Source organism: Tubulanus polymorphus, chromosome 7, assembly GCF_964204645.1.
Source record: "Tubulanus polymorphus chromosome 7, tnTubPoly1.2, whole genome shotgun sequence".
NCBI classification, from domain to species: Eukaryota; Metazoa; Nemertea; class Palaeonemertea; order Tubulaniformes; family Tubulanidae; genus Tubulanus; species Tubulanus polymorphus.
The window spans coordinates 10,347,243-10,361,556 of record NC_134031.1 but is presented as its reverse complement, the minus strand read 5'-3'; the positions used below and the strand labels follow the sequence as shown (position 1 = coordinate 10,361,556).

The 14,314-nt window shown below is 36.1% G+C and overlaps 1 protein-coding gene across 3 annotated transcripts in view; it reads left to right on the top strand.

Annotated features, from left to right (window-relative positions):
• Positions 1-14,314, top strand: part of LOC141908094 (parafibromin-like) — a 139,057-nt gene that overhangs the window by 58,696 nt on the left and 66,047 nt on the right. For all 3 annotated transcript variants that reach the window (XM_074797928.1, XM_074797926.1, XM_074797927.1), the window contains exon 9: positions 9,360-9,447. In XM_074797928.1, coding sequence (XP_074654029.1) covers positions 9,360-9,447 — 88 coding nt within the window. The remainder of the gene's footprint in view (positions 1-9,359; positions 9,448-14,314) is intronic.

Below are 14,314 nucleotides of genomic sequence, written 5' to 3'. Positions count from 1 at the left end.
TACCGGAAAATTCCGTGTCTTCTGATGTAATGGGAAAACCAATATCAATATTGTGGGAAAGCCTCAATCGAAAAACAAACTGGTGATCATTTCATTCGACTTACCGTATGTGGTTCCCTTGTACTTTTGATGGTTACGAATATAATCAAGTGAGCTATTTAGCTTAGTATCTGAAATAGTACGTATGGCAATGTTAATAGGGTCCTGGCTTGGATTTGTGATTTTTTTAAATCGTGCCCATAAGAAAGCTAGATTAAGATTTTTCGGTATTTCCAGAAATAATGAGGCTTCCCGTTCCCACAAGTTAGGAAAATGCTTAGTTGTCCCATTTATTCCTTCCCTTAGTCGGTTTAAAAAACCTCTTGGCGCGTGTGATATTGGAGTAGTTTTCAAATATAATAATAAACTTATCAACAACTTAAGGTCCAATAAACCTAAAGATAATATTATTGACTGCAGGGTTTATACCTTGTGGGAAATGTGATGAATACTAATTAGGTGAAACAGGACGATCATTGAATATACGTAAAAAAGAACACAAAAAAAAGTTGTAAATGCCAAACCACAGAGTGCTATTTTTCACACACATTTGAAAATGGCCATATTTTTGACTTCTCATCTAGCCAGTTGATATACCCTTGTTCTGATTTATATAAACGTCGAATCCTTGAGTCAGCTATTATTCTAAAAAACTAAAAGTCAATTCCAATTTAGGTTTCTCCCCCCAAAATAAACTCCTTAGTCGCTATACACTAACAGCTATAGGGATCACTTCGTTACCTTGGTGCTATATTTTGTATTGTTATAACTGTACAATAATCAGTTTTTGAAAATGGCTCATAGCTTTGAGTCGAAACGTCAAACTATCAGATAGTTTTTCTTTTTTATTGTGGGTTTTTGTCGACTAATTGATATTGGACGGCCACTTGTCTATCGAAACCAACATGACACCCACGAACTTTGGATTTTTTCCACAATTTTTGTTCGTATTATATCCTGGACTTGTTCATTTTTACTGAAAGTTGGAACATGCTACTATTCAGAGTAGATTTCTAAAGACAGAGTAGATTTCTTGAAGAATTGTCTACAAGAAAAGGTAATACCAAGATCGTTGAATTGGATAAGTAGAAGCAGTGCTTATGATCCATTTCCAGAAGCAGCTACCACTCTTAAAGGTAGAATACACAATGTTTTAGTGTATTAGACTCAGTTCAAAAATTTCAAAGAAACAAAAAGGCATCACATTATGAAAATCTGCTCGCGAACCTCATCAAGAAAAGTTATTGGACCAAATTTAGCAACTCGGAAAATGTGATTTACTTATCCTCCACTAAATTGACAGAACATCAAATGCAAGTTTTAGGATATGGATTGATCTTCTCCATGATTTCTTTGACTTTATTTCTACTATGGACCAATTAACTGATAAAAGCATTGAACGGAACTTCATCTTTATGAACATTGGTGATATATTTAACCATCTTTCTAATGATATTAATAATTATCTTCCCAGACGGTTTATAATAGCTATTAGTGAATTAAAGAGATTAACTAATATCCGTATTTCTAAAGCTGATAAAGTCGGAAAAATAGGCATGCAAGACGTTGTTACATATAAACAGAAAATGGAAACTTTACTCAGCGATTCCTCTATCTATTAAAGACGTGATAAAAATCCTTTTAACCATTTTCAATCTACCTACAATTGCCAGCTTAATAACATCATTGATCGATATCCCGATGTAATAGACAAACTTTCTAAATTCAATTCGAAATTACCATCACTCCCTTATATTTATGGTTTACCTAAGATTCATAAAGAAGGGACCCCTCTGAGACCCATTGTTTCTACACGGAACTCGCCGTCATATAAACTATCCAAATACCTCTCTAAACTATTATCACCATTACTCGGTTCGTTTTCTGAATCACATCTTAAACATAGTGCTGATCTTATGGACAGACTTAAAGATTATAATCCTCAGGGCTGTAAATTCATTTCGGTGGATGCGAAATCTTTATTTACTAATGTACCTATTGGACCCACTATGGATTTTCTAAAACGGAAATTACCTGATATTTCTAGCAGTTAAGATATGCCAGTTGATTGTATTTTTGAATTGATTGACTTATGTGTCGGAAGTTCTTTCTTCCAATTTGATGAAACATTTTTCAAACAAATATATGGCATGAGTATGGGAAACCCACTTTCACCTATTTTATCGTGCCTTTTCCTCCTTGAACATGTTGAATCTGATATTTTACCACATTTTTGGTTTCGATATGTCGATGACAAATTATGCCTTGATGAGAATTTTAACATAGATTCCTTCCTATATTATCTGAACTCCTTATATCCCAGTGTGAAATTCACATTTGAATTAGAAGTTGATGTAAAAATCCCTTTTCTTGATGTTCTAATCCACAATTGCCAAAACGTGTTAAGATTTTCCGTCTATCGAAACCATCTCATGCTGAATCATATCTTCATTCCTTCTCATTTACTGAATTAAATATCAAACTTGGGGTCGCTTCAAATCTCTTATTGAGAGCCTATAAAACATGTAGTGATGAATTCTTGCAAGATGAAATTAAACATATATTTGAATCTTTGACTAAATTAGCTTACCCTACACACTTTTTAAATCGTGCCCGTAAGAAAGCTAGATTGGTTGTTTGCTGCTACTGTAGTTTTTTGGATTTGAATTGAGCGGCTTCGGTAGCTCAGTGAGATAAGGCATGATGCTGTTGCATCCACTATCAGTGCTGAGTGACAAGTGGGTTCGAGTCCTGCTTACTGCTTACAGTATGCCGGCAACACTTCAAAGGCTGTCCCGTCATGAGGTTAAATGAACAATCCAATAGGGTTGAATATCAAGGTCCGAACGATGTAATCAAAAAGACAAACAAGCAATCATCAGCCTGCCTCAGTAATGACACCATTGCCGGCATCACTCTCTGTGCGACGTTTTGTCCGGTTGATTTACCGGTACCTATTATGCACCCGAGTATTTTGCATTCAGAAAAATTGTTCTGTTTTTGTTTTCATTATTCAGCAGAAAAAGTTGGCCCAAAAGTTATCAACAACATGCTTTATGATTTTTCAGTGTCAGATACCTTGGTAACTATTTTATGAAGCCTCAAATATACCCCTATAAACCCCTAAACAACTGTGTTTAAGGAGTAGAGTCTATTCGATGAATTGTCTCATTTTGAGCATAGATGCACAAGGTGAAAACTTTGTTCGGTGAACTCACAGAGACACTCGCAGAGGCAATTAGTTTGGGTAGCCTAATAGCATCAATGTGCTCTTAAGCTGGCTGCTTAACCAAGCAACAGTTACTAATTGCCATCACTGCAGTCAATTACACTAGCAAATCAATTTATTAGATATTTTTAAAAATCAAAATATGCAATTTCATGTATACACTATTCTTGATTCCTGGCTATTATCACTATTATTGGGCTTTTTTAGATAGAGAATCTGATTTCAGCATGTCCATGAAATTTCAATAAATAAGTTTTTGTAACCTCAAGATAACTAATTATGAGATAGCAAAATATTGCTGTGAAAAAAGCTTTGTGTCAGTGGTCGGAGAAGATTTTGCAACTGCTATTTCTTTGTCTGCAACTTTTAATCAAACTGGGGTGGTGGGTTTATAAAAAAATAAAACGAAATTTACCAACCGAATAAATAATGGCCAATACCTATTTTAATATCAAAAGAACGGAAAACAGTGATAGGGTTTGGGGTTGACAATCGTTTTGTTATCCAAATTTGTACCAGTGCACAATAAAATCTTTTAAAGGCTGCGTAATCGGCATTCACTATAGGTTTCACTTGTCTTAGTATGTTTACAATTGTGACCAGGTTAAGCGTCCCTTGCCTGTTTTATGCGTCAACGATTCATACTGCTTTCCATTTCCAATTTACTGTGGACCTCTTTCCACATGGCCGACTTATGACTTACTTTTGACACAGGAACTCTCCTTGTACACGAAAAATCAAAAACAGTTTGACATGATTTCATGAAATTGTTATGGTATGTGCATGTATGGTGGTATGGTGGGGAACTCTTGGGGAATCTATGATTCATGATGGCCGAATTATGACCTATTTTGACACGTGTACGTGATAACTAAAAAATCGTTTGAGAAAATTTCATGAAATTTATATTAGATATGTATGATAGTATGATGTAAAACCTTATTGTTTTGGGGACTTCTCTGATTCAAGGTGGCCGACACCATCTACTTTTGACACAGGAACTTTCCGTATATACGATAACTCAAAAACCGTTTGGGATAAATTAATGACATTTTTATGGTATGTGTATGATAATATGAAAAGGAACTGTTTTGTTCTCGGAATTTCTCCAATTCAAGATGGCTGACTTATGACCCACTTTTTGTTCAAAATGTCATGCTTTGAACTTATTATTGTTACGCTGTCTTCTGTACTTATTGTAGATGCTTCATCTGTTTCTTCACTGCCCTGGGATTTTGTGATTAAAGCTGCGTGTATGAGCTTGCATTTTGACACAACTATGTTTATCTTCTACTTGGGTCAATAGCACAGAAATCAGGAAGTTGTGTGCGCGAACCGAGCATAGCAAACTCTGGTGCATGTGGCGATGACATTACTGCCATATTGCCAACGATGTGTACGCAACTACTTATTTACACTGTTCCTATATCATCTGTTCATTAGCCCCACAATTCATTCCACATCCCAAAGGGCCCACATCTGATTAGTTCAACGTCTAAATGGTCGCTCAATTTTTTCATTTGACTTATTGCGCCCGGGATATAAAGATCTGTGGATCTCTTGTTCTACTTAAAGCTGATATGTATATATGCAATGTTTATATTATGCCCGAAGGCACATCTAGGCGCAACGTCGATGATATAGATATGTTCAGGGTGCTGGAAAATAATATGGCTGAGATCTACAGTAGTGACCCTAATGCACTAGTGTGGAACTGGGGAGATTTGAACAGTAGAACAAAAGACCTATGTGAGGATGTAGTACAAATTGAGACAGACCTTGTTGAATATATCAATATAAAAACACAGATATATTATTCGATTATCATAGTATAGTTAAGCAAAGAGTGTCTGAAGATAAAAAGGCCAACTCGTATGGTCGCAAGCTTATTGAACTTTGCCAGTTAAGTGGACTTTGTATTATGAACGGTAGAGCATTCGATGATAGAGGGCGCGGTAGGGTAACCTGCTTAAATGCTAATGGCAAAAGTGTAGTCGACTATATTAATGTTAATGAACAGGCACTGAAAGTTTAAAGTGTATTTGATGTGTCATGCCCAACGGCATTTTCTGACCACTCTAATTCATGCCTCAATCCAAATGAACTGCAAAGATAATGGTAGAACTCCAGCTAAAAGAATATCTTCAATAAAGTGGGATGAGCATAAATTAAATGACTATAGGAACGCTCTGCATATTGCAGATACAGCACTCCAAGATATAGTGAGTAATTAAGTAAGTTCAAAGCAAAGCAAAGAGGATGTGAATGAGGCTGTATCCAATTAGACATCAGCCCTAACTCACATAACTAATCCACTATTTCGTAAAACATTTATTGTAAGGGACACCTATGATGTAAAACCAGCAGCCAATGCTTGGTTTGATAGTGAGTGTGTTGAAATGCGAAGAGAATTTAGTAATATTTATGAAACTTATAGACTATTGCCATCAGAAATTAATAGGTATTAGTATGTTAATAAAAGGGGGAATATAAAAAATTACTTAGAATCAAGCGTCTCAGTGCCAACAGGAGGAAATCTATAGAAATATCAAATTTAAGGAGTGATAATGGAAACAGTTAAAAAGGATTAATAGAAAACCAGGCGTAAATAATTCCATTGCAACAGATGAGTTCAGAGATTATTTTCAAAGTTTATATAACCCAGATTTTCCTGCCTCAGAATTAACGCAAACAATTAATAACTTGTTGAGAATAATGTCAATGTTGTTGTCACGGAAACAGAATTTCCAATTACAAAGGAAGAGGTTGATCTAGGTATAAAATAAGGAAAATCTCTGGGATGTGATGATGATGTTATCTCTGAATTTTTGTTGAATGGAATTGATATCCTGACTCCACATTTCACCAAAATTTTCAACATAATACTCAATACTGGAATTTATCCGGCCCTATGGAAAAGAAATAGAAGTAGTGACCCAGCACAACTATTTGGGCTATATCATGCGAGGTAACGGTAAAACTGGGAGACAACATGAATATATAATTAATAAAGCAAAGCGTGCACTGTTTGTGGTAAAACAATACACTGACAATTTTAGATATCTAAAAATAGAAACTATTATGTATCTTTTTGACTCACTAGTAGTGCCCATCTTAAGTTATGAGTATGAGGTATGGGGTACAAAGGAAATACCTTTTATCGAGAAGATACACTTAGACTTATGTCGAGATATATTAAAGGTAAAGGAAAGTACACCTATAGGATGTATATATGGTGATTTGGGGAGATTCCCCCCTTATTTTCATTTTCAGCTAAGAGCTATAAAATACTGGCTAAAACTCATAAACAATAATACCTCTTTTTAGCCCACTTGGGACTTTAGTCCAAGCGGGCTATTGTGTTCACTTTCCATCCGTCGTCAGTCCGTCCGTAGATGGAATCCAGTTATTTTGGCAAGTTTTGAAGACGTTTCAAGGTGATGTCCTGATATTTAGTTTAAACATGTATCTACCCTAGACACATCTTCAGCCCAAAAACTGGCCCTGTCAGATTCAAGATGGCCGACTGGCAGCATTGTTGTTCGCCAAAATCAGCACTTTTTTTACACATATTCGAAGTTTTTGAGGGAAATTTTGATGACGCTCTTATCAATTACCTTGATCGTTTGTATTTACTTTTATCCCCCAATGGCCCATGAGCATGAGAAAAATTGGGTCGATCGGACTCAAGATGGTTGTCTTGTGACCTTTTTTATGCCCAAAAATGTCAATTTTGCCTGAATTGTGAGTCCTGTAGCTTCCTAATGGTTTGCCATTTTTCATTGCAATTTGTGATTGGTATTCTTTGAAAGGGATCTCTTATACCCGAAACAGGTATATTTGATCAGGCAATTATGATGCAATTGGCGGCCATTTTGGTGTCATCAGTACTCATTCGTAGGTGGAAAAAAGTTTTCCCTCATTATATTGATACTTAAGCATATTTTGTTTCCACAATCAATTGAAAAAATGTAGCTCATCACATGGTCTATGACCGTGGTGAGTTTCAAGGTCATTGGTTTTTGTATATGACCATCAGGGGGCGTTGAACAATACAATAACTTAGTATTTCTATATTATATTCGTACCTATGCATATTTTGTTACCACAATCAATTGGAAAGTTGTAGCTCATGACACGGTCTATGATTGTGGTGAGTTTCAAGTACATTTGTTATTCCATATGGTCACTAGGGGGCATTGAATAGTCGAATAACTTAGTATTTCCTTATTATAGTGGTACCTAGGCATATTTTGTTACCATGATCAATTGCAGCAAAGTTGTAGCTCATGACATGTTCTATGATTATGGTGAGTTTCAAGGTCATTGGGCTTCGCATGTGGTCTCCAGGGGGCAGTGAATAGTAGAATAACATAGTATTTCCATATCATATTGGTAACTATGGATATTTTGTTACGACATTCAACTGCAAAATTGTAGCTGCTGACATTTTCTATGATTGTGGTGCGTTTCAAGGTCATTGGATTTTTCAAGGTCATTGGATCATGCGTTGAATATTGAAATTGTTAGATTGTTGAGCATCTGAAACCACTTCCCAAGTGGGCATGGTATCCCTGGACCCCTAGTTTAAATAGACGACTCAACCTCATTATGAGGCATGAAGTTGTAAATAATAATGGAAATAACTGGGCATCAAATATTGAAAATATATTGTTTGGTTTAGGTCGGCAATATGCATGGATTAATGGTTATATAAATAATGAGACAACCTTTATTAATACTGTAAAATGTCGTTTTCAAGATCAGTTCATTCAAACGTGGCAAAACGAAGCTATACGAATACAGAAAAGTTTCATTCTACAGAGAATCAAAATCAATGTTCGAAAAGGAAACATATTTAAGACTGATTAATACGAATTACCGTAATTTGCAATGGAATTGATCTTGAAGATGAATATCATTTTATTCTTAAATTCCCTAGATTTCAGGATTTACGACAGAAATTTATAGAACCTTATTATCGTAGATACCCATCTGTACATAATTTTATTCAGTTATTGAGTACACAGAACGAGAACGAATTGCTAAAATTAGGTAAAAACTGTTTCTTAGGTGTGAAATGAATTCAATCATGTATATGATTAGCCTTGTTATATCCTCGAATTTACCACTTTACAAATTGGCGGGTGCCGATATAGAAACGGCGTTAGTACATATTATATTTCATATTTTCCGAAATGTAATGTATTGTTTCGAACGTATTGTATTTATAGAAATTTATTTTAATGAAATTAAAAACCATGATGGCCTATGTTGACAGAAACATAGTAGGGATATTGACACGAGTAGGGATATTGCACTGTATTAACTTTTTCGTTTCTAACCTATATTTTTTTCTAATTTGAAATTTTTGTAATACGTTATATCCGAGGATAATTACGTTGATTTTACTAATTGGCCAAATAATTTATACGATATAAGCGATCTACGTTATAAAAAATACGGTATATTCGAGGTTTTTTAAGGCCTAATAGAATGAAAAATATTGGGACCTCGGAAATAATACGATATAAGTGAATCTACGGTATATCCAACGACGTTACATTCAAGGTAGACTGTATTGAAAAATCATTCTGCCGAGAAAATAGCTGCTGCTTCAAGGATTCGAACCCGCTTTCTTTTGTTTGTTTGCCATGGTAGCCATGGTTTTCTGGCGACGTAAGTTTCATATATTGCTCTTTAATCATTGCTGTAAGATAACCAGTAGTTTATTGGAAGAATCGAAAGTTTGGAAAAGCGGGAGAGAAATCAAACTATCTTTTAACAAATCATCAAATTCATAATTGTTTATTGAAATATACAGCAATGAATCATGTATACACTCATTCTACAGTATTTATTTTTTTAACAAAGTGGGAGTCACGTCGCAGATAATACTAGAGTATATTAGTCGGGTTTTTCGATCAATAGAGCTCCAGTCTTCTCGGGTTGGTTTCTGTCGGCTCCAGTTGGTTCTGGTCGGTTTTTAGTAGGGGCGGTATTATGTCCAGATTCTTAGCATAAAGGTGGAACAATAAACGATAACCTTTTATCAGCTGTATTGGAGCTATATTTTCGCATTATTTTACAGGTTCGAGGACGCCCATAATCATCATTCCAGCTGCTACGACATCTCTTATAACAATGTTTAATGCCAAAGACATCCTTCAGGATCTCAAGTAGGTGTTTAAAATATGTTGTCCAATTTCATTATTGTGGTCGGTTCAAGTAGTGAACGACCACATTTTCTTATCCTGTTCGTAATGATGTCATGTTGTCTTCTAGGTCAGTCGATGTTTTACCGTTCAGTTTTCTCCGTAACAACACAATGTATACACTTTTCGCAGTATAGAACTTATTGAATGTTAGATCAAATTTATTGCGTTGTCCAATATTTCCGTCATTTGATGTAAAAAAATTGACAGAATTCCTTGAAAGATTATGGCTAGACTATGGCACACATTGACGGCACGGCACTGCTATATCGAGCGAACTGATGTGATTATGGAAAACCCATGCCCTGATTGGTTGTTTTAGGAATGCCAGCACTTTTGACACAAGTATGGGAAACCACGCTGTGATTTTTTGTTACTAGTCACAGTGCTGAAGTGATCAGTTTGACAAGTTTAGTCGCTTATATACGGTAATCACTTTCTAGAAGGCAGTTTTTTATCCTGACATGGATTTCATTAAACTTTGCCGATTAGTTTGGCTGATGTGTAAGAGGCTAACACGCGCGCACCGCCGATGTATGAGAGTGCTGTTCATTATCATCACTGAATGCTGACTACTGTGTGCATACAAACGTACTATACATATATAGCAGACACGAGTGGATCGAATTAAATTGACCAGATGGTTTCCAGATGAAAGGCTTATTGTTTTCACTGTGCAACCTCGCCATATATTCATGATACATGAATTCGTGCATTCAAGCATGCGTGCCAAATTTTGAGGAAGGGCCTCGTCGGCTTAGCTGCAGAAGTCATCAGAGGTGTTCACGTGACTTCGCAGTAGACGACTGTTTTATTTGCAGGTTTAATTTTTTTCAAAATTGTTTTTCAAGATCGATTCCTGTGTCGATACAACATTAGTCAATTTGGTTTTTGAAATGTTGATTAATTTACTCATCTGAATCCTTGACAATTGTTCGGGAAGAAATAGCTTTTCTCAAATCGGATAGGTGACCTTGATATGCAAATGAGCCATATACACGAATTGCAAATTCAATAAAATTTTATTCCACATAAATGTCAAATCCATGTCAATTTTACTTAATTGAGCAAAAAATTCACCGAATTCCATTTTATTTTATTCTACATTCAAATGTATTCACTAGTCGATCGGTAAAGATTGATCTGAGGTAATCGTTTGTGCCAACCTCAGTGTCTCTGTTCGTACTGTTACTTATAAAACACAGCCAGTCTAATGAGAAACGATCTTTGTCATTTAAACCTACCGGGGCAGAAGAACCGACTACATGTTAGAAGTTTTCTAGTTTAGCTTTGATCAGGGGTTTCTGCTGCTCTTCCAGTAACTTATTGTTTTATTCTGCAGATCATTATAAATAGGAAGAAAACCTTCAATTTGTTTTTAGGGTTTCTGTTGCTCTCGCAGAAACCCTTTTGTAATTTTGTTGATTATCATTATTATAATTATTATTATTATTGTTATTGTTTTGTTATTGTTATTATTATTATTATTATTATTATTATTATTATTATCATTGTTATTATTAGGGTTTCTGCTGGGCAGAAACCCTATTGGATTCCTGCTGATCATTATTTTAACATATTTTCCACTGAGTTTCGTCACATAAAAATCATCTTCTATTAGATTTGACTACTAACAACTTTGAAACGAAATGTTAGACTCTTATAATAATATAACAGTCTCTTTCTCCGCGTAGTTTCTATGGATGTACTGTGCTTCCTATTTTAAACTTGAAGTTACTTAAAGATAACACCGGTGGAAATCGCAATCATCAATCATGGCGCGCATACTGGTGCGAATCTGAAAGTTTGTGACGTCATTTCATAAATCAATAAAGAAGGAAGGCTCCGAGAATATCCAAATCACAGGTTACTGTGAATAACTGGGATTCGACCATTCACAAGTTAAACATGTACTTCCTTGTTCGTGAAGTAAGTTTACATACTGTTATTAAAAGCAGTTCCTTTTAAACATTCTGTGATAGTATAGTTTTGTTCGTGGATATCAATACTTCGAAAAATCAACAGCGGTTTATTTATTTATTGTACCGGTATGCGTTTTCTTAATTGAATTGAATTGGTCCGGTCCAAAAGGAGGGTCATACTAGTTAGCGTCAGAAAATGTCAGCGTCAGTGATACCTTGTTATTGTTGATATTAAACGGTCTAAAGTCAGTTTATCCATCACATACATTACAAATTGGAGGTCCCTTGTACATGTACATCACATCTTGACGCAGCGGCGATGGTAATGTCATAGAAGAACAAAGTCAGTTGAAAATACCTACCCACTGCACCGATAAAGAATGATTGCTAGCCAGAGACCAGTGACAGTCAGTAATGGGGAGTGATGGTACCGTTCGTGATTATGTGTTTATAATGGTTATTGGACGTCAATTTCATATGTGAATTGTAGTCCCCATCTGATCGCTTGACTTGTCAGACTGACTTGTCACTCCTCTACTTATAGTAACACTATAAGGCCTTCCCTCCTGCATAGTTTACCCTATAGGCCAAATTTGTGCTTTGGGCCAAATTCGGTTTTCTTATCTAGTCGACTTTTTTTCGGAACTAATAATAACCGAATATGCGCTTAAACTGTCACTAGGGAATGGTAAAAACACCGTAGCTTCGTTCTTCTCGATGTTATTTCCCCCAAAACCTGGCACGTTAGTACTTTGCGCGTAGTAGCACATGCGCGTAGTAGCACATGTGGGTCAACATATCCATGTTGTGAGTTCACCTCTAGGTGGCACTCTTTCAAAAAAAAACGGAATGTAACGAACTGATTTCGGGTGAAATCTTTGCTCCAATCCCTGAACGACATTCTATCCAGAAAGGCAGAAACCCGTTATTGCTGCTTGCAGCTATATTTATTATTATTATTTCTTTTCGGCTAAAAGGTTTTCATAAAACGTAATTCCTCTCAGATTCGACCACTGACAGCTTATAAACGCAATTTTCAATTGTGTCAGAAATATAAGTCAGTGTCTGACCATTTCAAATTTGCGTATAGTTATTTGTTATGAATTAATCCCACGTAATTTTTGGGTAATGAACAGCGGTAAGAATATGGCAAAGAATTTTCATCCATTGATAAAAGTGCACCCCGAAAAGCTTTAAATTACCGGACGACCTTGAGCCTCAACTAAACCGTAAATCAAGGATTGGGACTCACATTAGTCCAGAGATGTCAATTCTCACTATCTGATTCATATATGAGCAATTCAAAAAGCCGCCATTTTGTTTTCGCAAATCACGTCATCGGACTGACATAAGTCCCGATCCGTGATTTCCCGTTTCTGTTTCATCTATCGCCACCATTTTGTACCATCTTCCATTTGGCAGATGAACTCAACATTACCTAAATTGCTTCAAAGACGTCCACGCAGTTGATGCCACATCATGTTTGAATCCCGGCATCGCAATAATTTTGTTACCTATAATTCCCTCTTTGTGATTGAAGTAAATTAATGTTCATTGAGTATACGTGGTTAACTTCGTTTTCAAATTTGTTATACCGTAGTTAAAACATATTTGCAATATGTAAACTGTCACTGATAAATGAAAACAAAAACAAATTTGTTTAAAATCTTTGATTATTTCTGAATGCAAATTCCTCAGTGAACAAATTGATGCATAAAGGTAGATCAACCTAGTATTAACAGAATTACGGACCAAGAAGCACAAGGACAGCATGTGCGACCAACTAGTTCATGCAACTGCTACCAGGGGACTATGAAAGAACCATATCTTTGGTTAAGCCATTTTGGTACATCAAAACTTTTTACGTGGTAGCCCTTGTGTGTGGCTGGATCCACATATCTAGCATATTGTTCACCCAGGTTGCGCTTCTTGGAAATAAGTCATATGATATGGACTGATTAGAATTATTTCGATGATTCTTCCCAGTGCGATATATGAACCAGTTAGGCAGTAACCCGTTATCGCTGCTATGCAGCTATATTGTTGACTATTATTATCATTTTTTCCCACTCTTAAGCCCGCACATTTGTAGTATATCCAATTCAACTGCTCAGAGCTTCTATACATAATGTTAAATTCTTACAGAATTATAACATTTCGTCTGAACTTGTTGAGTCCACATGTCTTGGGTCATACTAAACACTGTCAGGAATCGTCAGAAACTGTCAGGAACCGCCAGACACCACCAGGAAGACCGTCTAAACACCGGCAGAAATAGAAATATCTATGATAATATATATAATAAAAATAAACACTACTGAACCCTACTGTTTAAATTTAGTAATTGGCAAAAAATCTGATGTGCCTATTGAATTTTCGTGCATCCATGAGTTTTCTTAGTTTGAAGAACATAGTAAAATCAACAATACTAAGCTCTACTGTGCAAATTCAAAATACATTTTTCATAATATTTCGTGGTTTTTGATGGGTTTCATCGTTAGACGAACCCATCTATGGCATCCTCGTCATTTCTGTCTGTCTGTCTGTCTGTCTGTCTGTCTGTGGATGTTTCTTTATGACATGATTTACGCTGTTTGTGTGGACCGATAATTCTTTAGATTGGCACATATATTCTGTACTTGGTGTAGATGGTGCAGCTTGGTTTATATTTTCAACATTCAACATTAGCTGCCGTGTTAAATCGATGCTCAGTGTCAGTGCTTCATCTTGCCAAATATAGAGGGGCGGTCCGCCCCGCCTCGCCCCGCCCCCGAAAATAGCCGCCCTTGTGCCCTTCAGATGTGTCCCATGCTCGCCCTTGTGCCCTCATCACTCGCCGTAGGTCCACCCTCCTGCCCTTGTCAGTCACGAGTAATGAGTCAGGGCTTTCAAAATAAGCTGTCGCATCC